The sequence below is a fragment of the Desarmillaria tabescens genome, assembly GCF_030435595.1.
Source record: "Desarmillaria tabescens strain CCBAS 213 chromosome Unknown EV420scaffold_13, whole genome shotgun sequence".
NCBI classification, from domain to species: domain Eukaryota; kingdom Fungi; phylum Basidiomycota; class Agaricomycetes; order Agaricales; family Physalacriaceae; genus Desarmillaria; species Desarmillaria tabescens.
Genome location: NW_026848312.1, coordinates 483,235 through 503,682, shown reverse-complemented (window position 1 = coordinate 503,682; position 20,448 = coordinate 483,235). Strand labels below are relative to the sequence as shown.

The following is a 20,448-nucleotide window of genomic DNA, read 5'->3' as shown; positions in this document are numbered from 1 at the left end:
GGTCGAAGATTTGACAGCGCTTCTCCGGCGAAAGGCTAATTTTCTCTTGATCTCCAAGGACTCTCACCACGACCGAGACCCCGAGATGTGTGAAGTAACAACGACTGCTCACTGTCGGTTAGATTAGGTATGTTTATTCGCGTGGCAGAGTTACCTTCTTCTAAAGGACTTCTTAAAGGTATTTGGGTTTCCATAAGTGCTGCATGATTGTATATAGTGTATGTGGTTTCATCTTTACTTTTCTAGTCAGATCTCTGGAGCTGATCGACTTTTGTATAGCCTAAATGAACACAATGTTTTGAGCGCGCTACGTTCCGAGATGATATGGAGAATATATTGCCTGTCGTTGCCTTGGCTAATAGCTTGGGTAGTAAGACATTCGATCAGGTCTGTTTCGTCTCTTAATTGTAGCTGTCTCCATCTGAAGGACATCTCAGGTGTTTGGGTTTCCAAGTGTTTTGCCTGATGCCTGCTACCCAATCTCACAAACATGAGGTAACCCAAGGTCGTAGTAATGATGACAATTGTCCTCAAGTGTGCTTACTGTTGACACCGTGTTACAAGATTCATATGTAATCATTGAATCATTTTCGACCTAGCGATTACATTTTCAAGGTCCTCGGCAGGCAGGTTGATCCAATGTATGCGGGTCTGTATCTCGCTTATCTTCATCTTGTTCCTTAGGCTGATTTCCACTTAGGTACCTGTATCGCCTATTTGAAGTTGGTGCCCTTGTTAGACGACTCAAGTCCGCGGTAGCAAGTACGCCACTGGACCGTCGTACAGAAGAAGCATTGCCTGCCCTCATCATAGCTAATAGTAACAATTATTACGATAAACCGACGCAGCCATACGAAATTCCTGCAACCGCACCTTATGTCTGAAGATCCTGCTTCGGGTATCTTGATTACCCCTCTGGTTGTCTGTGGACTGATGGGTATCACAGATACATCATCTGATCGCCAGTAATAATTGCATAGGATCAGATCCACAAGAACTGGAAACAGGGCGCTTATCTCGAAATTGCAGCCTAACAAACATGCGGTTCACACAGCAGCAGTTTATTACTCAAGTAAGCCCATTCGGAATATCGATTCAATATGTATGGTTAAAGCGCTGTTTAAAGGCGCCTGTCGTATTGCATCAGCGAGCTTGAATGAGTTGCCGTAGGACGAAACCATAATACCTCGGGATTCTATAAAATGCAGTCAAGAGAGCTATAAGCTCGGTGTTGAGGTATTTTATTGCCGCGGCGGCGTATTATGGTCCATCCTGTCATTGGTAACCTTGGAGCTAGGTGTGGATGGATGGCATGGCCCATGGAGGAGGATCTGTTCGTCTGTAAAGTTTTGACATCGTTTATTCAAGCTATGACAGACGGTAGGCCGCCGTGGTCCAGGCATATGCAGCACAGCGCGACGAACGGCAGCTATGTCGTGCGACATGTCCGTATCAGCCAAGATCCCTGATGACGTGTTTCCGAGAAATGGAAAACACAGCCGCAGGATTGTTGAGTTCTGCTGGTTGTTGTTAATATTATGGCTATCCAGATCTCTATCGCCAGGCATTCGGTCCAAGTGACGTCTACCGAACCTCGAGTCATTGACGGATCCCCACATCCTCGTGCTCCCACGGGACGGTCCGGTTGATGAAGGTGCGTAAAAGGCCCTGTTTGGATGTATCGAAGTGAGCTGAATTGAAGCCGGTGTTAACGGATGCGGCGCTCTCAGAGCGGATATTAGGATTCTACTCTTTCGAACCACCCGTGTCAAAGTCAAATCCCGATGGCCTATATATCAATCGCCCTGGAACTATATGTATTCGTTCCCTGACCTTCACCTCAGCTTCCTACTTGTCCTGTTCCCTTCCCTCTATGACTGACGTCGAAAAGATCCACGCCGACGTCCGTAGCGATGTCGAGATTGTCGATCGTAGCTCCCACGGCCATGATAGCTTTCCCTCGCACGACGCAAAATCTACTCACTCAGAAGTGTCCTCCGAGGAAAGCATGCAGTCTTTTGCCTCTCATGAATATCCCGACGGTGGTCTAAAAGCATGCCTAACTATGTTTGGCGCGTCTCTCGCGCTGTTCAGCACTTTTGGGCAAATGAACGCGTTTGGGACGTTCCAAGCATGGTACGCAGCTCATCAGCTACAGCATCTGCCGGCGTCGACCATTTCTTGGATTGGCTCTCTGCAGCTATGGGTCTTCTTCTTTTCCGTAGGTTCCGTAACGCTTCGCCATTGTTTGCGGACTAAATCTTCCGTTTTGAGGGAGGCCCCATTGGCTTTATGTTTGACTTGTATGGGCCTCGGGTCTTGATGGCGGCGGGCTCATTGCTGTATATCCTGAGCCTAATCTTGACGAGTATATCGACACAGTTTTACCAGTACATCCTGGCGCAAGGCATATTATTCGGTTTAGGTGTCGGTTTATTGTAAGTCATGTTGCCGTCGATGAACATATCTCCGGGAGTAACCGATGCACGCTGCAGGTTCTACCCGTCACTCGCAAGTGTTTCGACGTACTTCTGCAAATACCGCGCTTCTGCACTAGGCATCGCCGCAGCCGGGTCCAGTCTTGGTATGCGAATTATCAGAGTCGAGGATTTGTTCGCCGTTGACTAAGTCGTTACCAGGTGGCGTCATGTACCCCATAATGTTACAGCACCTTTTCGAACGCGTCGGATTTGGCTGGGGAGTCCGCGTATCTGCTCTCGTTAGCGGGTTCGGCTGTGGAGTTGCGCTGCTGACACTAACGGCTCTTACACCGGGGCAGAAGCGCGGAAGCTGCACGTTTGAGCTTTGCTCGACATTCAAAGATGGTCGTTTCAACCTTCTCATGGTTGGAAGCAGTCTAGTTGCTCTAGGTAGATCTCACCTATTTAACTTTGTCTGACGTCCGCTAACTTCATTAAACATAGGCCTTTTCATACCGCTCTTCTACATAGTGGACTACGCTCACGACCTTTCCATATCTCGTGACACTTCATATCTGGTGCTTGCTCTTATGAACTTGGGCGGTGTCTTTGGTCGCATAGCCCCCGCCGTTCTGTCCGACACCATCGGGCGCTTCAACATCCTTGCGCCTTCCGCATTCTTGTCAGGTGTTCTCTGCCTGACACTTTGGATCTTAGCACGTTCGCTTTCGTCAGTGATCGCCTTCTCCATTTTATACGGGTTCTTCTCGGGGTCTTTCATATCTGTGATAACGCCGTGCGTGGCGCAGATATCGGACGTTCGGGAGATCGGGAAGAGGATCGGGGTACTATACAGTGTTATTTCTTTTCCGTGAGTATCTGAACGCCTCTAGAATTTTTGCGCTGTAGCTGACATCGGTTTTCTTTTCCTCCGTTCAGGTCTTTGATAGGCGGCCCCACGGCAGGCGCTTTATTAGCGCTAGAAAGGGGATCATACACCGGCATGATTATCTTCTCCGGCGCAACGACGATCGCTGGTTCCTGCTTCATACTCGCTGCAAAACTCATGATTGATTCACGGATACTGGCCCGAGTGTAACCAACTATGGACTGAATTGGACACAAATAATTTATCTCACCATACTTATCGCTTATGTATTTCTACGACCTTTACGATACTTCTCACGCGCATATTACTGTTCCGCCTGGCGCGGATCCCAGAAGGATTTACACGCTAACATACCACACTAGTCACCGAATAACTGATGTACATACGAAGGGCTTCTGATTGTCGGAAATTGTCAACTGAAATAAATGAACCTTCCACTTCCATTCCGACAGCTTTGAGCCGGACCGTTGTAACCGTGGGCTTGCTGATGACGCTTTGGATCACTTCATCACTGTGTGAAGCTGCAACTGATGATTCAGGGAGGAAAAGACGAACTTGACATCGAGTAACACAGGATACTTACAGTATGCAAAGATGGCCAGTCCCGTGGTTTCCGTCGCATCGCCCTGTCGAGTATGAAGGGGAATAATACGACAGCCGCGAATTTGATAGATATCCGCATTAAATGAATCTGAATAAAAAGTAAATGGGTGAACCGTTCTGCGAGTTGATGGTAATGGAATCATGAACTAAGGGCGTACGTATAACTGTGATGCTGTAAACACGATTGTCTGATGGTGGCGCCGCGTTTTTTCGATGAGGCGTAAAAAAAGTACAGCAATCAACCAAGGATAGGCGATGCAATGACAGTGATATTAGCTTTATGATAGTGGGGGTTTGTTCGTTGCCATTGTGCCATTGAAACCTTCTTGGATTTGGAGTTTGTCTAGGGAAGACTAACCGAAACCTGAAACCGAGTCTAAATTTGTTTGAGCAAAATCTGACAAGGAGCACGTACACACGATGGCCAGGATCGATATGGTTTTCTCTGAATACAACTTTGTTGCTTGTCTCACTCTCCCCGAAGCTCTTACCCCATATCTAGCGGAGGCCGAACAGATCGCACTCCAGGGCCTTTGAACGCACAAACACTGTACAGAGATCCGTATTTTAGGTAGCCTTCTTTTCGAAAGGTTCGCCATGGCTGTCGAAGTCACAATTGGTGGCCAGCAAGAAGGAGACTGCACGGCAGTGTTATGGAGGCAAACATTGTCGCAGTGATGACATAAATTTCATTGAGCCACTTTCGTAACCAGGGTCGGAGAACAAAGTTGAAAGCAGTGAGAGCAGGCGGGAATGACAGCAAGATACCAGAGGCCGGCTTCGCACAATTACACTTCTGGTAGGAGCTTCTGGGCGCTTTGTGTCTGATGGTAATTTCATAGTTCTAAAGCAAGCCATACTAGAAGATATAACAGAAAGAATATTCGATAGACTGAGCCTGGGAAGCACACGAGCCGCCGTATAGTTTTACCCAACCGAAAAGAGGGAACAAGACCAGGCACAGGCGCGAAGGCGAGTGTTGGGAAAAAAACCTTCAGAAATGATGGTATAAAATACTTGAAGCCAGAAAGTATAATAGAGCGAATCTGATTTCTGCAGTTAACACCCATACTGGAAGACGGGGACTAACGACATAAGGAGAGCGACTTCAGGACAAAATTAGCAATCAATTCACAAAGTTACATAATCATGATTTGGTTCGAATTGCCTGAATCGGTACCGACGGTACCTTTCACCCTTTCTTTACCAATCTTCAGTTGATTGTCTTTCATTCCCTTCGACGACGACGATGAACGCGTCCAGAACAGATCTACTGGCATGGCTGAATGACCTGCTCCAGCTGAACTACACAAAGGTGGAGCAATGCGGGACTGGAGCCGCGTACTGTCAGATCATTGACTCCATTTACGGTGCGTATCTTGCCCAGCGATTCTCTATCGACAGCCAATCTGACTGAAATCTTGGCTTTATTCTCTCTATACGCCACATATTTAGGCGATGTACCCATGCAACGAGTTAAAATGACCGCCAAGCACGAATATGAATTCATCGCCAACTTCAAAATCATGCAGACGGTGTTCAAGGCGAAGAAGATCGATAAGGTGTGTTGGGATGTAATATCTGCGGCCGCTGCAAGGAATCTCATGTTCGGTTGAAGCCGATACCGGTGGAAAAATTGGTCAAGTGCAAGATGCAGTACGTGAATTCTATCATCAGCGGTATCGTGATATTAGATCTTTCCCTCCAGGGATAACCTTGAGTTTCTTCAGTGGATCAAGAGATTCTGGGATTCGAACTATGGTGGTCAGGGTTACGATCCGGTGGCTCGACGCAGGGGTGCACCGGCTGATCCTCCCGCGACGATGGCACCTCTCGCAGCCGGTAACAGCCGTGGTCTAACCGGTGCACGAGCGGGAGGAAGAACACCGATAGGTGGACATCGAGCAGGATCCACTCAGCCCAATGAAGCCGTACAGCTTCTTCAAAATCAAGTCAAGGATCTCAGTTCACATTTGGAGGGACTAGAGAAGGAGAGAGATTTCTACTTTGAGAAGGTGCGTTGTCGATCCCTTGTTGCATTTGTCGGGGATTCGCATACTCAGGTGTTCTATAGCTCCGGGAGATCGAAATCCTTGTCCAAACACAGGTGGAAGTCCTTGAGGCATCAGGAAAAGATGATGCTACCTTGAGGGATATCCAGAAGATTCTGTATTCGACTGAGGTCAGTTCCTTTTTTTCTGCCCACCGGCTTTTTCTGACGTCGTGACAGGACGGCTTTGAGGTCCCCGAAGGTGGTCAGGCGGACGATGAGGAGACCTTCTAAGAACCCAATTTACCATCCGTATCACCCAAGATCGACCGCTCGTATTTCTAATTATCCATACCACTACTACCCTACTCGATGTAGATTCAGAACATTTCTTTAGTATGTTTCTTCTTGTTCATACGCTTCTGATTTTCGTCCCTTCTCCTGTAGTGCATCATCTGACAATCACAATGCAGCTCTCATCAATGTATATGTATCATTTCGTGAGATTTGTGCATCTTAGAATCGGTGAAGTCTCCCATGTTTCGCAAGATTATAAAGAACGTCGTTTTTCTGTGAATCTATAATATTCATTTAACAGAGTCGGCATGAAGAGGAGGCACAAATATTTTGATGTTTTCTCAGTCCTGTGAGTCGCAATCTTTACACTATTCGTCGAGTATAACCGTCGTCGTTATGTAGGTGTGATGATTATAACACTGTGCTTTGATGCCATCAAGACAGTTGAAAGTAGCGAAGGACATTGTTGCCTTATGATCAAAGAAAGCATCACGACGTGAAGCATGAATATTGAATCCCGATCTCTCTGGTCATCAAGAGATTTACGCGGTCCAGCGGTCCGTCGACCGCGGGTGCCTTCATTGGTGCGTTCCTAGGCTTCTCTTTTGGCGGTACTATCACGGTGCTACGAACACCGAAACGGACCAGTTTGTCCTTACTTTCCTGGCAATGGGATGTCCTCTGACAGCTACGGCAGTGCGCATTGGACCCGTGTAGGTCTGGGGTCATGCATGATGCTGCGCCACATCTGCTTTATAAGGTCCAGTTTCATGCATTTTTGTCATACTCACTGCCGCCTTCCAGGGACAACACTCATATCTGACCATCAAGAGCCCAGATTAAGATGCTAATGAACCCGTGAGTTTCAAGAATATCACTGTTCAGCTGCCTCTGTTTAAGGTTTGGTGTTCTATCAGCTTTTCTTTGATATGAATCGCTCAGGTGGATAGCGATTGCGCAAAGTACAGCTCCTGTGGGTTCAGCAAGACAAATTTATCAATTTCAACGGCAATCGCTTACCGTGGTCTGTCTCTGTCTTCGAAGAAGGTCCTTAGCGTGAGTATAGCTATACTCTGAGAACCTTGTTGGCTGATGACAACAGTCAGACGTGACCTGAATGCGTATGGAATCATCCGCTCTCACGGAAGTGAATTCATGTAGGCGGTATGATACCAGCGTTAACGAGCTCTGGTATCGCATATGCTTCATGTAACCAGTACTTGCGGGTGTCTCGCTCTTGAACGTTCTACATGTTGCCGGGGCTTTTTGTACAGGGCTGCCTTGACATACTGTTTGTTACACTAGATCACTATATGACACCGTATCGGTGTTTGCATGTTCTCTCTGGGCTCTTCGTTAACGACGTATCACTGTTGTCCTTTGCCGTAGGCCTCAATGAAATAAATCAATTGTCATCATGCCGATTTTGCCGAGGGGTCTGGCCCCCTCTCTCCCAAAGGGGAAAGTTCCTCCATTACTCAATTGACTGACGCTGGAGTGGCTGTTGTTTCTTGTCTACGACGACGCGTATTTTCTTTCCTTTTCGCCGTTACTCAAAGGCGAAAGATATTCTTATTCCGGAAAGCATTGTGAGCTAAACCTAGTCCCTTTGCTACTCCAATGCTCTAAAAAAGTATCAAAGTCTTAGATATTCCTTAACACTAAAGGTGCACCCCACTCTACTACGATTTGACTTATCTGACCTTATTATAAGGAAAAATGAGTATGGAAGAGATCCTTTCATCCTCAGAAATATGCCAGGAAATTATTAGATATATCAATAGCCGACGGCGAGGCTATCCAAAAGATCTTTTGGCACTATGTCAAACAAATAAAGCGTGGCAACGCGAATCCGAAAAGGCGCTGTACCACAGCGTTCGCGTCGACTCCCTCTCTCGGCTGAAACAATTCTGCACGACAATCATCTCCCAGCCCCGTATTGCAGAATTGGTTATCGCCTTCAGCTTCGCGTCGCAGCTCACCCGATACACTCCGCCTAGTACAGCGTATCTAGCCGAAATCTGGAAAGGTTTCCATGAAACACTCCAGAAGCTTCCCAACCTTCTATCTCTCTCCATCGCCGAACAATACGCGGTACCAAGCTGGGTGTTCAGCTCCGAAGACCAGGAAGAATGTATATTCCCGTTCAACCTCAATTCTTTGACGATGTATGGCGTGCCGTATAATTCCCAGACGGCAGAATTCATCTGTTCTCAGTCGGACCTCCAGCGCCTACAATACTATGCTGATCCCACGGATGAGGACGTAAAACACGCGCACGAGCCGGGAACACCGTCTCTATATGACGGCATCGTTCTCGAGGAGTTACGTGAGCTGTCGGGAAACGTCACCGTTGTACATGATATACTTTGCGCGCCGTGTCAGCCGCCAATTACTCGGCTAGTCATGGGTACAGACGAAGAATGGCCGAGTCTTTTACAGGTCTTGCCAAAGTTATCGCAAGTACGCAAGACCCTGCGGAATCTCGCTGTGACGCGTATACCACAAGAAGTGACAGTAGTCAACCAGCTTTTGCAGATGATTGCTGCTACGTGTCCAGATATCCGGACGCTGGGTGTGATACCACTGCCTTGGCTTGATGTGAGAGTCTGTTCCCTGCATGCATTTCTTCGCTGATTTACCATCATCATCGTTTTTCTAGAGATCGGTCTTTCACCGTGCGCTAATGCAGATGCGGAAGTTGACAAGTATAGAACTAGTAATTCATGGCGGGCAGAAAGGATGGAATCCGATTCCGCAGTCCATGATCACGAAGTCGTTCGCATCAGAGCTCAAGATGTATTGTCCTTCATTGATGTTAGTCAGCTGAATCTGTTCCTTCTGTTCATCGCTGATTCTTCTACAGCGAATGTCATTTCCGTACTCCCTTCGATCGGGCGTCCTGGTTTCATAACGGACTGGATTGGCAATACCATATACCATCATGATTATTGACGGTCAACGTCGAGTTATGTCTCTGCAACCTCAAGAATCAATCGGTATCATTGTGAGTGTGATATGTAGACATCGCTTTTTACTCACTCGTAGCTATTCAAGGAAAGCTGTGTAAGTGAACCGGTAGAGGTTGGAACAAGCGTATTCGGTGTATTTCTGATGCAATGCTATTTGATTGCTAACAATGGCGGCTAGCTCGCAAGTATGATTATTGAATAAAATCTGTGCAAGGACAGACACTAAGTGTAATACGTCTGCACAAGACGTGCTCTTGCTGGGAACATCATAGCTCGGTCGATAGTGATCTACGCCGTCGAAAATCTGAGCTCATCTTTTCGGTATTGCTATATTCTTATTTTTCGGACGATGCGCCCCAAATGCTGGTATGGACACCAGAAGATAGCTCACGGTAGATAAATTAGTGGTATAGATGCAAGTGCCAGTTCGGTGGCAATATTTGCGCAATCCCAGGGCCAACATACTAATCCTGTTTGGGACACAAGCACGGTCGATAACATATTGTCTTTGTATACTTTGCGGCTTTTGAAAGAGGACTAGAATAATACCAAGAATATTTAATTGTTGAAATTCCTAAAAGGGGGCTATATAAATAGCTCGATCGCGACTTGACACTGACCACTCTTAGTACTACCTCTTCCTCGTTCCATCACCATGCTCGTCGCGCCACTATTTTCCGAGACTCAAGGCCACTTTCTCGCTTTCTGTTTCACTGTTACTTACGTCGGTTCGCTCTACTTGTCTAAGAATGCGCGTCTTTCCTTCGTTGCTTGGTCGACACACGTACATGAGGGAACTACGCGTCAGAGACAGCTGAATGAGCGCTGGAGGGACGATGCCGACGTGATTAGAGCGCGACTGCTCGCAGTGTCGCTGGCGACAATAGCGTCGTGCTTCTGGATTTTCCAAACATTGTGGCCGTTATATGGAGTGAGTGGCATGTTCCTAATGTTGGAGCCTCGTATTGACTACCTAGTATCAGTTCTATGCAGGAGTCCATGTCACATTCTTTAGACTTGGGTTTATATTCTCTCACCCCATAAAAGCGCATCTCGTTACACCTCTGCTTTTCATCGGCCCCTTCTATTCTCGCTACCTGTATCAAATCCTTCCATTCCAACGATACTGGAATACAGAGTCGACTATCAACAAAGTCGTTTCTCTCTCTGGTCTCCGCAACTATCTTGTGGTCAGTACCAAGCTAGAGCTCAAGTTCAATAGCTCATATTTCCTACCTCCAGGCTCCATATACAGAAGAGGTTGTTTTCCGTGCATGCATTCTATGCATTTATCATCTCTCAGGTATATCTCGACTGCGTATGATTATCCTGGCTCCACTGTGGTTCAGTTTGGGTAAGTGGTCGACGTCCCAGAAGAGCACCAGTACTTATTAATATTTGACACCCCTCTAGCTCACTTTCACCACGCTTGGGACCTTTACAATCGCTGCGGCCGTACGTGGGTTGCAGTAAAGCACGCTGCCATGGCTATTTGTACGTTGATATTTTGCTTGGCAGCTCGTGTTTTTACTAAAGTTCCCTTAGCATTCCAGTTGGTCTACACCAGCTTCTTTGGGTCCCATTGCGCATATCTCTTCCTCCGTACCGGATCCATATTTCCGGCCATCACCTCCCATATTTTCTGCAATTTTATGGGCGTACCCCATCTCCCACTAGAGCTGGTCGTCTTTCCTGAGCAAAGAAAAGGTACGCGACCTACTGCTAGCGTTGGACTGGTTCTCATCCTCCACTTTTAGCAATCTTTGGGACGTATGCGTTGGGCCTATTAGCATACATCTTTGCCATGATTCAGTGGACTAGCTCCTCCGACAGTTTGTATTGGCGCCCTCCCAGGAGTTTGCTTTAATCTAAATGTAATCCTTCCGCGGTTTTTAGGACAGCGCATGTAAAAGGTATTGGATTGTAATCGTATTACTGTTGTCTCGTAATAAATGCTGCTTATATGCGCCGTAAGGTCGCGTAGCCTTCCTCAGAGAAGAAGAACGGTGATCGAGTCGAGGTGAGGCCAGGCATCTATACGCCAGGTTCCGTTCAGATTCCGTCGACAGACCACCTGTTAATCGAAGCTTGCATGTCGTACACTTAGTCCGGCCTTCTCGCCTCTTTTGGTACTAATGCCCAGAGGCCCACCATCAGGCTTAAAAACCCTATGAGCCTAAAAAGTCTCAGTGCATAATAGCGTTGCATAGTGGAGGAGAATACTCACATGGGTTGTAGACTCTCAATTCCCGCCTTGTTTGCGACGGCCCCAGTCATGAATGGGAAAAGCGCGCTGCCTGCTTGACCTAAGCCTGCGATCCAGCCGATAGAACCAGATAGCAACCATCGAGGGAGGACGCGTCCAGTATGGCTCATCAGGATGGGGTACATCGGTCCGAGGACGAACCCTACGAGAGAGACTGCAACGGCACCTCCTATGAGAGAGGGAACGAACCATACGATGAGTTCCAGGCTGAATCAGGCTATGATAAGTGAGTTGTTAGAATAAGATTCAGTGTTTTCGCGTACCCGATGGCAATGAACGAATACAGGTATAGCGAAATGCGATCGCCCAGCTGAGAAAAATCATTGTCAAGATTTTTCGGCAATTCTGCCGATAGAATTTCAAGGCACACCGTTCGATTCACCCACAGAAGGGCGAGACGCCCAACCATCAACCCTATTATTGGGATTGAGCAGTCGAAGTTCGAAGTACGGTTTTCGACTACTTACCACCAAAGAAACCGGACGAGATGTAACCAGATGAGGCGCCTCCGCCGCGTACTTGCTCAATGAAAGTGACGATCCAGCCTAGGGCAAGAATAAGTACTTGAAGGGTTAGGATGTGGGTAAGTGCAGCACCTCCAATCGTCACTTCAGTACCGACATACACGAGAGAAAAGGCGGCCAGCATGTGCACAGTTCCCATCCCGAGGAACTGGCGCATCTTATTGTGACCACTTCTTCCTGTATCACGATGGTGTTCTTCAGGTAGCTGACCGATTTGCGCAAAACAGGCTATCAAGGAAGCAGGTGAGATCAGCTCAAAACATGATGTCTTCTCACCTTCGAGCGGCTTCAGTTGGAACACGCTCCACAGAACAATGACGTTAGTCACGGCGATCCCCAGGGATGTGAGGTAGAAAAAGTTCCAGTGAGTCATTTGTGAAAACTGTGTGGCGACTAGAGGGGCGGAAAACGCGCCTGCACCTATAAGGGAGGAAATGAGATCAGCTTCGGAAAGTGGATGGGTTTCTTGATAATCACCGTATCCGGCTTGAAGTAACATCATCTTGATATCGGGGTGGTCCTTGAGACTCGCAACGTAACTTGTGACTTGGGCGTCCTCCAGAGCGATACCGATACCGTTGATTGTAAATGTCATTACGAATGCGGGGAAGGGAAGTGCCGCGGATTGTAGGGTGTAAACGACCACTTGGCATAGCGCGCCTGGGAAGTAAAGTGTGAGTCTTGACATTTTGTTCTCAGGATTCCCGTACTCACCGATAACAAGGACTTTACCAAACCCGATCCTGTCCAATAATGGGACATTTATAAGAGCTCCGACTACGAATCCCTGTGAGATAAAAATTTTAGCACATGTCATTTATTTACGACTGACTCATACCACGCAAGCCATGATGAATATGAGAGAAACTATGACGAAGTTGACCTAAGATAGCTTAGAATGCATATTGGTAGAGCTGACAGAAAACTGCACGCACATGATACACCGCCTGTATTCTGGGCAATAGGGCCCCAGAACTGCCATCGTTCCATCCGTTGAGAAATTTAGTCCACCAAACCGCAGCAAACTGGACATGTCCGCGCAAGTTCGCACTTTTACGCGTCTTATCGGGAGAATCGTGATGACTGTCTTCAGGGGTGGCAATCACGATAGTGGCCTCGTCATTCTCAATGGGAGATTTGGTTCGTGGGAGGGTTTCGAGTTCCATGATAGGAGTGGTTGAAAAGGGAGGGAGTGGGGTATCATGTTGATCTGAAGAAAATGTTTCTCTTCGGAAACTCTGCGGCGAAACATTCATGAAGTTTTGTGATATCACGGATATCGGTCCGAAATCTTATCTGGCATGGTTTTCACAGAAGTACAGCCTGTTTGCAAGCGTTCAGGTAGGTTTGGACACGAGAAGATGCGGTTATTCATAGCTGGCCTCTCAGAACAGAGCAAAGGACGTTCCATCAAACCTAACCTGAAAAACACCCGCTCAGTGCACTAGTGTATGGGGGTAAGATGGATACATAATGACTGACATGAACGGTAAGTTTAAAGGTTCCATGGCTGAACCCATTACGGCAGAGAAAAGACCGTTTTCTGATTGAACTAATGGAATCGTGAAAGAAAAACCGACGAAAGTTAAAGTAACAGTACCTCCGGAGCCTGGAGTCGCTCTCTGGGGCGCTGCGGAGCAGCATGTAACGATGACTGACAAGGTGTCATACCGTGCGACCAGGACATCGGGTGACCACTAGGACTAAGTAAAGACACCCAATGAATAAGGTTTTGAAGTGAGCTAGCTCGTTGAGATAGGTCAATCCTGATGTTTCCGCCGATGCAAGAAAAGCGGAGCACTAACCGAATGTCGGCTCGAGTTTTGAAATTCGAGGTCAAGTTCGGACGAACGCCTTGAAGTGGAACGAGACCGCACATGTGACAAGACGCGTCTTGAGGGCAGTCAACGCGTCTTCGCCCGGTGTACGGGCATGTTCGATAAGCACGAACTGTCGGAGCGTCTGCCGTGACGTCGCTGTCGCGTCAGTCCTGGTTTCATGGGTACATAAGTAACCGGATGCATGTGGACCGCTTAGACCAATGCATATCCCTGGTTGAAGGTCAGCGCAATGTGCAAGATCAGCCTGTTGACTGGAGAATATTATGTGTCAGCGCTGAAAACTACAAAAAAAAAAGGACTGTTGACGTACTTGGCTCGGTGGTTCGGTGAGCAGAGAACTTGAAATTACGACACGACTGTCAAAAGTCAAGTTACCCTGAATAAGTCAGGCATTTCGGGCTTCTGAGGTTGCCCATCAACAAACACTGTTTAGACGAGATGCCAGTGCCATTGGGGTTGAACCGTGTCTTTCAAGTTGGCGAGGAGCGTCCCTTTCGTTTGAGCAAGTAACCAAGACTTTTCTTTCTTGTCGGCCAAGAGTTAGCTAAGACATAATAAAGAGAATTAATTAGAAGATCCTTACCGTATGATAGACATCACGTCGTCTGGCAGAGGATATTAATTTTTTGGGATGCTTCCGCTACACTACCGAAAAAGGCAATGAACTCTCTACCCGCCGAGTAAGACCTTGGCTTGACCACCGACCACCACGACCACCTTTCCTTTTCACTTTTCTTCTCTTCGTTCCCTTGTTGCCCGTTCATCATCACCGCAGCTATAGGAACTCAGCATTGCCTTTTGCTGCGATCCTACAGCGCTGACATAAAGCAGTGCTTCGGCGGCTCCTAACATTGCCCCCACGTTTCCATTCAAGTGTGGCCGACTTGGAGTCCTACTGTTCATCACTTTTCGTTGATTCATCGTCGCAACATGTCGCAATACCCAGAAGTACGTAGAGCGCCTTTCTTCGTATCTATTTGATATTGACATCACTGGTGGACCAGGCCGATGAGGCCCAGCACAGGCATTACAATGATGGGTACCTTCCATACTCTCAAACTACGACCCCAGCTCCTTACACATCGCCATTCGACCAACATTACGACCAGCAACCGTATACAGACTCGTACTATGGTCAACAGACTCACCCGAATCCCTATTCCTCGCCGCCTCCTTTACCACCACTTGGAGGATATCCGACATCGCCGCCCCCTCAGCACCTGGATCCTTATGGTGCTCCTGCAGCTCCCATATCCTCACCTCCACCCCACGAGTATCTCAGTACGCCATATCAACAATCACTATCACCCCAACCAGGAGTAATAGCAGGCGGCTCAATCCCTTCGCTTTACAACAGGCCATCTTACGAGTTGCGCGACGAACCCACAGTTGAAGGAGATGACCAAGGTAGCATTCCGTTGCTGCAGAGGCACTCTCCCGCACCACCACCGATTGATATGCCAGTTCCTGGTGGCAACGGCAACTATGGAGGGTTTAACGATGATGACGATGACGGGAACTTCATCCGTTATGGAAGGATTCCGCAGCGCGTGCCAAGGCGGTACAAAACTACGCGTCGGGTAGCTTTGCGGGAAGGTCATTACGTTGTAGAGAATGAGGTGCCAGAAAAGCTCCTCGAGCTGTGCCAGAACCGCACCGACCGCGAGTTCACTCACATGCGGTATACGGCCGCCACCTGTGATCCAAATGACTTCCAGTCTGAGGGCTTCGGTCTCCGGCAGCTGGAGTATACTCCCGGGCGGCGAACCGAGCTCTTCATTGTCATGACCATGTACAACGAAGACGAGGAGCTGTTCTGTCGGACGATGCATGGTGTCATGAAGAATGTCGCGCATTTATGCTCAAGGACAAGGAGTCAGACGTGGGGAAAAGATGGATGGAAGAAAGTCGTTGTGTGTATTGTCAGTGACGGTCGAAAGAAAATCAACTCGAGAACGCTCAGTGTCATCGCTGCTATGGGTGTCTACCAGGAGGGTATCGCCAAGGTACGTGGTTGCCTTATTTGCTCCTTCGTATCGCATTCATCTTTGATTCAGAACATCATCGACGACAAACCCGTTACCGCCCACATCTTCGAATACACTACACAAGGTGCGATCTTCCTCATCTTAGTTTGAACACGATCCTAATAGCCTCCTCATTAAAGTCTCTGTGACACCATCTCTAAAGATCGAGGGCGCGGAGAAGAAGCACGTTCCCGTTCAGATCATCTTTTGCTTGAAAGAGCAAAACCAAAAGAAAATCAACTCACATCGGTGGTTCTTCAATGCGTTCGGTCCTATTCTCAATCCCAACGTCTGTGTTCTTCTTGATGTTGGGACTATGCCGGGTGTCACCAGTATCTACCACTTGTGGAAGGCGAGTTCCGAATACCGTTTGTGATTGTTTAAAGCTTATTGGGCATTCAGGCCTTTGATATTAACTCGAACGTTGGAGGTGCATGTGGCGAGATCGTTGCGCTGAAGGGCAAGTGGGGCCGGAACCTCATCAATCCTCTGGGTGAGTACTATAGTAAAGGGTGCGCACGGAATTCTGACCTTGGTTGTAGTCGCTGCTCAGAACTTTGAGTATAAAATGTCCAACATTCTTGACAAGCCCTTGTCAGTGCCCATCTTCTTGATCGGCTTTCTGGTTTTCATTAACGTGATGGTGTAGGGAGTCTGTCTTTGGTTATATCACTGTCTTGCCCGGAGCATTCAGTGCATACCGGTACATCGCTTTACAGAATGATGCCAAAGGCGAAGGACCACTGCAAAAGTACTTCCTCGGTGAGAAGATGGTAAGAACGCTCATTAGCGGATCTTCGGCTGCTAATACTACTCTGTAGCATGGTGCGGGAGCCGATATTTTTACGGCGAATATGTATCTCGCTGAAGATCGTGTATGTTTCATTCCTGCATTGACGCTCGACTTCAGCCTGATGACACCTACGTAGATTCTATGTTGGGAGCTGGTATCGAAACGAGGTGGATCCTGGATTCTTCACTATGTCAAGTCAGCCTACGCTGTAACCGATGTACCCGATACTGTAGGCATACCGTTCTTCAAGCTCCTATAATATACTCACACCATTGACAGGTTCCAGAATTGATATCTCAACGTCGACGATGGCTCAACGGTTCCTTCTTCGCTGCTGTGTTCAGTACCCTGCACTTCTACTATATCTATCGGAGCTCTCACACGCTCTTGCGCAAATTCTGGATACATGTTGAGATGCTTTATCAATGCTTCAACCTGATTTTCAGTTGGTTCGCTCTGGTGTGTGCATATACGTTTATCGACGAGTGCTAGACTTCTAACCTTTATGGTTCTTTCCAGGCAAATTATTATATCGCATTCGTCATCCTCTCTGATGCCATGGAAGATACTAGCTTTGGTCTCAAGGGCATCCACGTCTTTAACGTCATTATCAATTATGCCTACCTTGGTCTTCTGATAATGTGTTTCCTCCTTGCGCTGGGAAATCGACCTCAAGGAAGTAAATGGGGTTATACTACAGCTTTCCTTGGTTTCGGGGTGATCACGGTCTACATGACGGTACGTTCTTCGGTTCTGACATATTCATGTTTCCTTATACCTGTGGTCATCAGTTCGCAGCCTTCTTCCTTGCGTTCAAAGGCATTGAAGCATTAGCAAAATCCGAAGGACCCTTGAGCCTGAACGACTTGTTTACGAATTCTATTTTCAGAAACATTGTGCTTTCGCTGTTGGCTACGCTTGGGTTGTACTTGATCTCGAGTTTGATCTTTGTAAGTTGTTGGGTTTCTTATATTGGCCTTTGTCTGAAGTGTATCTTCTGCGCAGTTTGAACCTTGGCATATGATCACCTCGTTCATCCAGTACCTTCTCATGGCGCCGTCTTACATTTCCGTCTTGAACGTTTACGCTGTGGGTGCCCCTCCATTCTCTCTTTTCGTTCACTAGTTAACTTATGTCTCGTCAGTTTGCTAACGTCCATGACGTTTCGTGGGGAACTAAGGGTGATAACAAAGTCAGTACGGATCTCGGTGTGGTCAAGAAGGACTCGGATACGAATGAGGTATCGGTGGCTGCACCGACGACGCCAGAAGAGCGTAATGCGGCGTATGACGATGCGTTGCATGTGTTGAAGACGAAGCCGCCCAAGGTGGAGAGCAAGCCGGATGCGTCGACACATCAGGAGGATTATTACCGGACGTTCAGGACCAATGTCCTTCTTGCTTGGACACTGTCGAATGCGCTTTTGGGAGCTGCTATTGTGTATGTTGGTTGGTTGTTGACGTGCTGGAGTGTTCTGAGTTTTTTTTTTTGCAGGACTGCGAATAGTAAAGCGTCTGATACGGGTGCAGCTGCTAGTGTGAAAGGCTATATGGCGTTCTTGTTGTTTTCCGTTGCTGCGCTTGCGTGTACGTCCCTTCTCTTACCTTCTACTTATGTGTTCCGTCCGGTCTGACGTTTTTGTTTTTTAGTTGTGAGGTTTGTGGGAGCGACGACGTATTTGATCATTCGTCTGTTTGCTGGAGAGTAGACGAGTTTTCGTTGTTTTTTCATTGTTCATTGTGCGATATTATTTAACGATTTGTATCTGATTGACTGACGACCTATTTATGTCTTAATGTACGTGTTCCTGGTCATGAAAAGAGTGTTCTGGTAGCGAGACTGGGTGAGGGCGTACCACGGCGATCGATGGGGCGTGGATATTCTTCAGGGCGTGAGTATGCTTCGCCTTGAAACTCGAGGTCGACCTGCCAGTATATTTTTCCACTGGGGCCGAGGGAGATAGTTCCACGGGCGTAACTCCAGGATAAGCCTCGACACAGTCCGACCACGCAAAGAAGAGGCAATTTCACGTGTGATGAACACGTCTGTCCGAATTGGGAAATGTCGCGTCGCGTCGCGTCAGCAGTGCGCGTGTAATACATTGCATTATCACACGAGATGACGTCGACTGGGGCCGGGATCGGCGGGGGTATAAAAGGGCGCGAGGAATTCACAATCCCCATCACAAGTTTTCCGTCTACCACGAGCATCTCTAGCTTCTCAACCACACACTCGTTATCATCACTATCACCATCACCATCACTATGCTCTTCCGCGCCAACTTCGCTGCCGTCGTCATGCTCGCCCTCACGCTGTCCGCGTACGCGGCACCATCCATCCCCCCCGAAGACGAAAAGGCCGCCGAGGCTGCCCTCGGGGCTGGCCAAAACATCGCCAGCGGCGCCGAAGGAACCGTCTCTGGTCAACTAGACAAATCTCATGCTGGGAGGGATGTCACCGCCCGTGCTGGCATTATTCCCTCCAAGCCTAACACCAAAGTCCCTCCTCCCGCCGGTGGCCTCCCCGACGTCAACGACGCCGAGGCTCATATCTCCCAGCGTGTCCAGGTAGCCGAAGACTGTATCGCTGACTCCATCCAATCCTGCATTGCTAGGACTGACGGATCCGCCAGAGACTGCCTCGCGGGCTCTTCTAAAGACTGCTTTGCCACGCTCGTCTCTTCTATCACAGGCCGCGCCATCCAGCACATTTATAATCGTCTGGAAGCTATCAACCCCAACCCCACCGCGAATTAGAAGCGCACCACCAACGATGACGATAACGACGCGTCGCATCCTGACGTCTATCGTACTGTTGTTCACCGTATGTAGGGATTAGGGTGTTCTGGCGTCATAGCTGGTGAGGTAGGGGTTTAGTTGCGGGTTCGGGTAGCGCGTAGACCTTGGATTAGATTGTTGAGCGAGTTTTCTTTTTTGATGAGCATTGTTTGTGTTGGTGGTTGTGCAATTCTTGTCCAGTGCAGTAAGCTCGTCGTGTCTGGGTTTGGTACTGCCGTGAGCATTAACACTTGCTGCTTCTATTCCCGGGGGTCAGAGAGTGACTACTTAAAAATTTTAATATCCATGTGCTCGCAACATGGGTCCGACGACACGCAATTCTCAGTGTTTCTGTGAGCAAATGTGAACCTGAGATCGTGACCGTGATCAGTCCTTAATCGGACAACTCCTCGGTATTTGCCGCTTTCCCTTCTTACCGCAACCACTATGGCCGGCTGCACGCCAGCTTCTATCTCGACCTCGACCTCAGCCTTGCCTCTGTATATGAATTGCTTATTACCGTAACTATACTAGTGGCAATCTCCCTGACAGCAACTTTTTGACCTTCCACGCAAGCCAGTGTCAAAGGTCCTGGTATTCGCATGCCATCTGAACCATGTATTCTGTTACATACACTTCGGATTCGAGCCAGGATTAACACCCAAGAAGCGATACCGTTACAGCCAGTCCGTGGAAGCGATATCGCATCTCAGACTACGCAACCATGAAGAGCTGGTGTGGACAACTGGATGATGGAGAAGAATATTGGCGCCTTTCCCTTGAACACATGTCTTCCTGGTACAAGGTGCTCTTCTCTCCACTCCTCTTTTATCGTGCTGAAGTCCTTGTATTCCTAGCTACTATCTGGCACTGCGCAATACTAGGTGCTCTCTGTTGAATATATGCACTAATAGTCATCCGAAATTTCATCATCTCATGTCAATTATGGCTGCAGTTGCTCAAACACTAATCCAAGCACGACGTCGTACACCCTTTCGAGAACCGGTCATGTGCATCATTTATTACATGACTTAGCTAAGTTGAGCACT

General features: G+C 48.0%; 7 protein-coding genes across 7 annotated transcripts; 6 read left to right on the top strand and 1 right to left on the bottom strand.

Moving 5' to 3' along the window:
- Window positions 1–1,784: 1,784 nt before the first annotated feature.
- Window positions 1,785–3,664, top strand: EV420DRAFT_252066 (major facilitator superfamily domain-containing protein). The gene is made up of 6 exons (XM_060481404.1): window positions 1,785–2,221; window positions 2,275–2,438; window positions 2,496–2,584; window positions 2,640–2,870; window positions 2,925–3,291; window positions 3,360–3,664. Exons 1-6 carry the CDS (start codon window positions 1,874–1,876, stop codon window positions 3,517–3,519), a joined length of 1,359 nt encoding a protein of 452 aa, XP_060332240.1. The 5' UTR covers window positions 1,785–1,873; the 3' UTR covers window positions 3,520–3,664.
- Window positions 3,665–5,099: 1,435 nt separating this feature from the next.
- On the top strand, window positions 5,100–6,485 carry EV420DRAFT_1535073 (CH domain-containing protein). Its single transcript, XM_060472826.1, has 6 exons — window positions 5,100–5,282; window positions 5,368–5,474; window positions 5,531–5,568; window positions 5,621–5,927; window positions 5,987–6,094; window positions 6,143–6,485. Exons 1-6 carry the CDS (start codon window positions 5,162–5,164, stop codon window positions 6,194–6,196), a joined length of 735 nt encoding a protein of 244 aa, XP_060332239.1. The 5' UTR covers window positions 5,100–5,161; the 3' UTR covers window positions 6,197–6,485.
- Window positions 6,486–7,693: 1,208 nt separating this feature from the next.
- Window positions 7,694–9,393, top strand: EV420DRAFT_1535064 (uncharacterized protein). Its single transcript, XM_060472825.1, has 6 exons — window positions 7,694–7,788; window positions 7,842–7,866; window positions 7,914–8,800; window positions 8,862–9,016; window positions 9,066–9,206; window positions 9,257–9,393. Exons 3-5 carry the CDS (start codon window positions 7,919–7,921, stop codon window positions 9,145–9,147), a joined length of 1,119 nt encoding a protein of 372 aa, XP_060332238.1. The 5' UTR covers window positions 7,694–7,788; window positions 7,842–7,866; window positions 7,914–7,918; the 3' UTR covers window positions 9,148–9,206; window positions 9,257–9,393.
- Window positions 9,394–9,820: 427 nt separating this feature from the next.
- EV420DRAFT_1673081 (uncharacterized protein) lies at window positions 9,821–11,226 on the top strand. The gene is made up of 6 exons (XM_060479100.1): window positions 9,821–10,133; window positions 10,168–10,361; window positions 10,414–10,525; window positions 10,585–10,665; window positions 10,717–10,878; window positions 10,929–11,226. The coding sequence occupies exons 1-6, from the start codon at window positions 9,827–9,829 to the stop codon at window positions 11,036–11,038; spliced, it is 966 nt and encodes a 321-aa protein (XP_060332237.1). The 5' UTR covers window positions 9,821–9,826; the 3' UTR covers window positions 11,039–11,226.
- A 48-nt stretch (window positions 11,227–11,274) lies between these two features.
- Window positions 11,275–13,127, bottom strand: EV420DRAFT_1620006 (MFS general substrate transporter; the record flags this gene model as incomplete). The annotated part of the gene is made up of 11 exons (XM_060475527.1): window positions 11,275–11,347; window positions 11,399–11,644; window positions 11,701–11,747; window positions 11,808–11,851; window positions 11,905–11,982; window positions 12,034–12,189; window positions 12,238–12,381; window positions 12,439–12,621; window positions 12,676–12,748; window positions 12,800–12,844; window positions 12,897–13,127. 11 exons carry the CDS (start codon window positions 13,125–13,127, stop codon window positions 11,275–11,277), a joined length of 1,320 nt encoding a protein of 439 aa, XP_060332236.1.
- Window positions 13,128–14,440: 1,313 nt separating this feature from the next.
- On the top strand, window positions 14,441–18,465 carry EV420DRAFT_1535054 (glycosyltransferase family 2 protein). Its single transcript, XM_060472824.1, has 17 exons — window positions 14,441–14,581; window positions 14,632–14,750; window positions 14,807–15,808; window positions 15,860–15,914; window positions 15,970–16,181; window positions 16,232–16,322; window positions 16,372–16,423; window positions 16,479–16,602; window positions 16,651–16,704; window positions 16,759–16,851; window positions 16,902–17,081; window positions 17,142–17,360; window positions 17,414–17,572; window positions 17,628–17,711; window positions 17,767–18,062; window positions 18,117–18,208; window positions 18,272–18,465. Exons 2-17 carry the CDS (start codon window positions 14,733–14,735, stop codon window positions 18,328–18,330), a joined length of 2,790 nt encoding a protein of 929 aa, XP_060332235.1. The 5' UTR covers window positions 14,441–14,581; window positions 14,632–14,732; the 3' UTR covers window positions 18,331–18,465.
- Window positions 18,466–18,539: 74 nt separating this feature from the next.
- EV420DRAFT_251676 (uncharacterized protein) lies at window positions 18,540–19,468 on the top strand. Its single transcript, XM_060481403.1, has one exon. The coding sequence runs from the start codon at window positions 18,887–18,889 to the stop codon at window positions 19,376–19,378; it is 492 nt and encodes a 163-aa protein (XP_060332234.1). The 5' UTR covers window positions 18,540–18,886; the 3' UTR covers window positions 19,379–19,468.
- The last annotated feature ends 980 nt before the right edge of the window (window positions 19,469–20,448 follow it).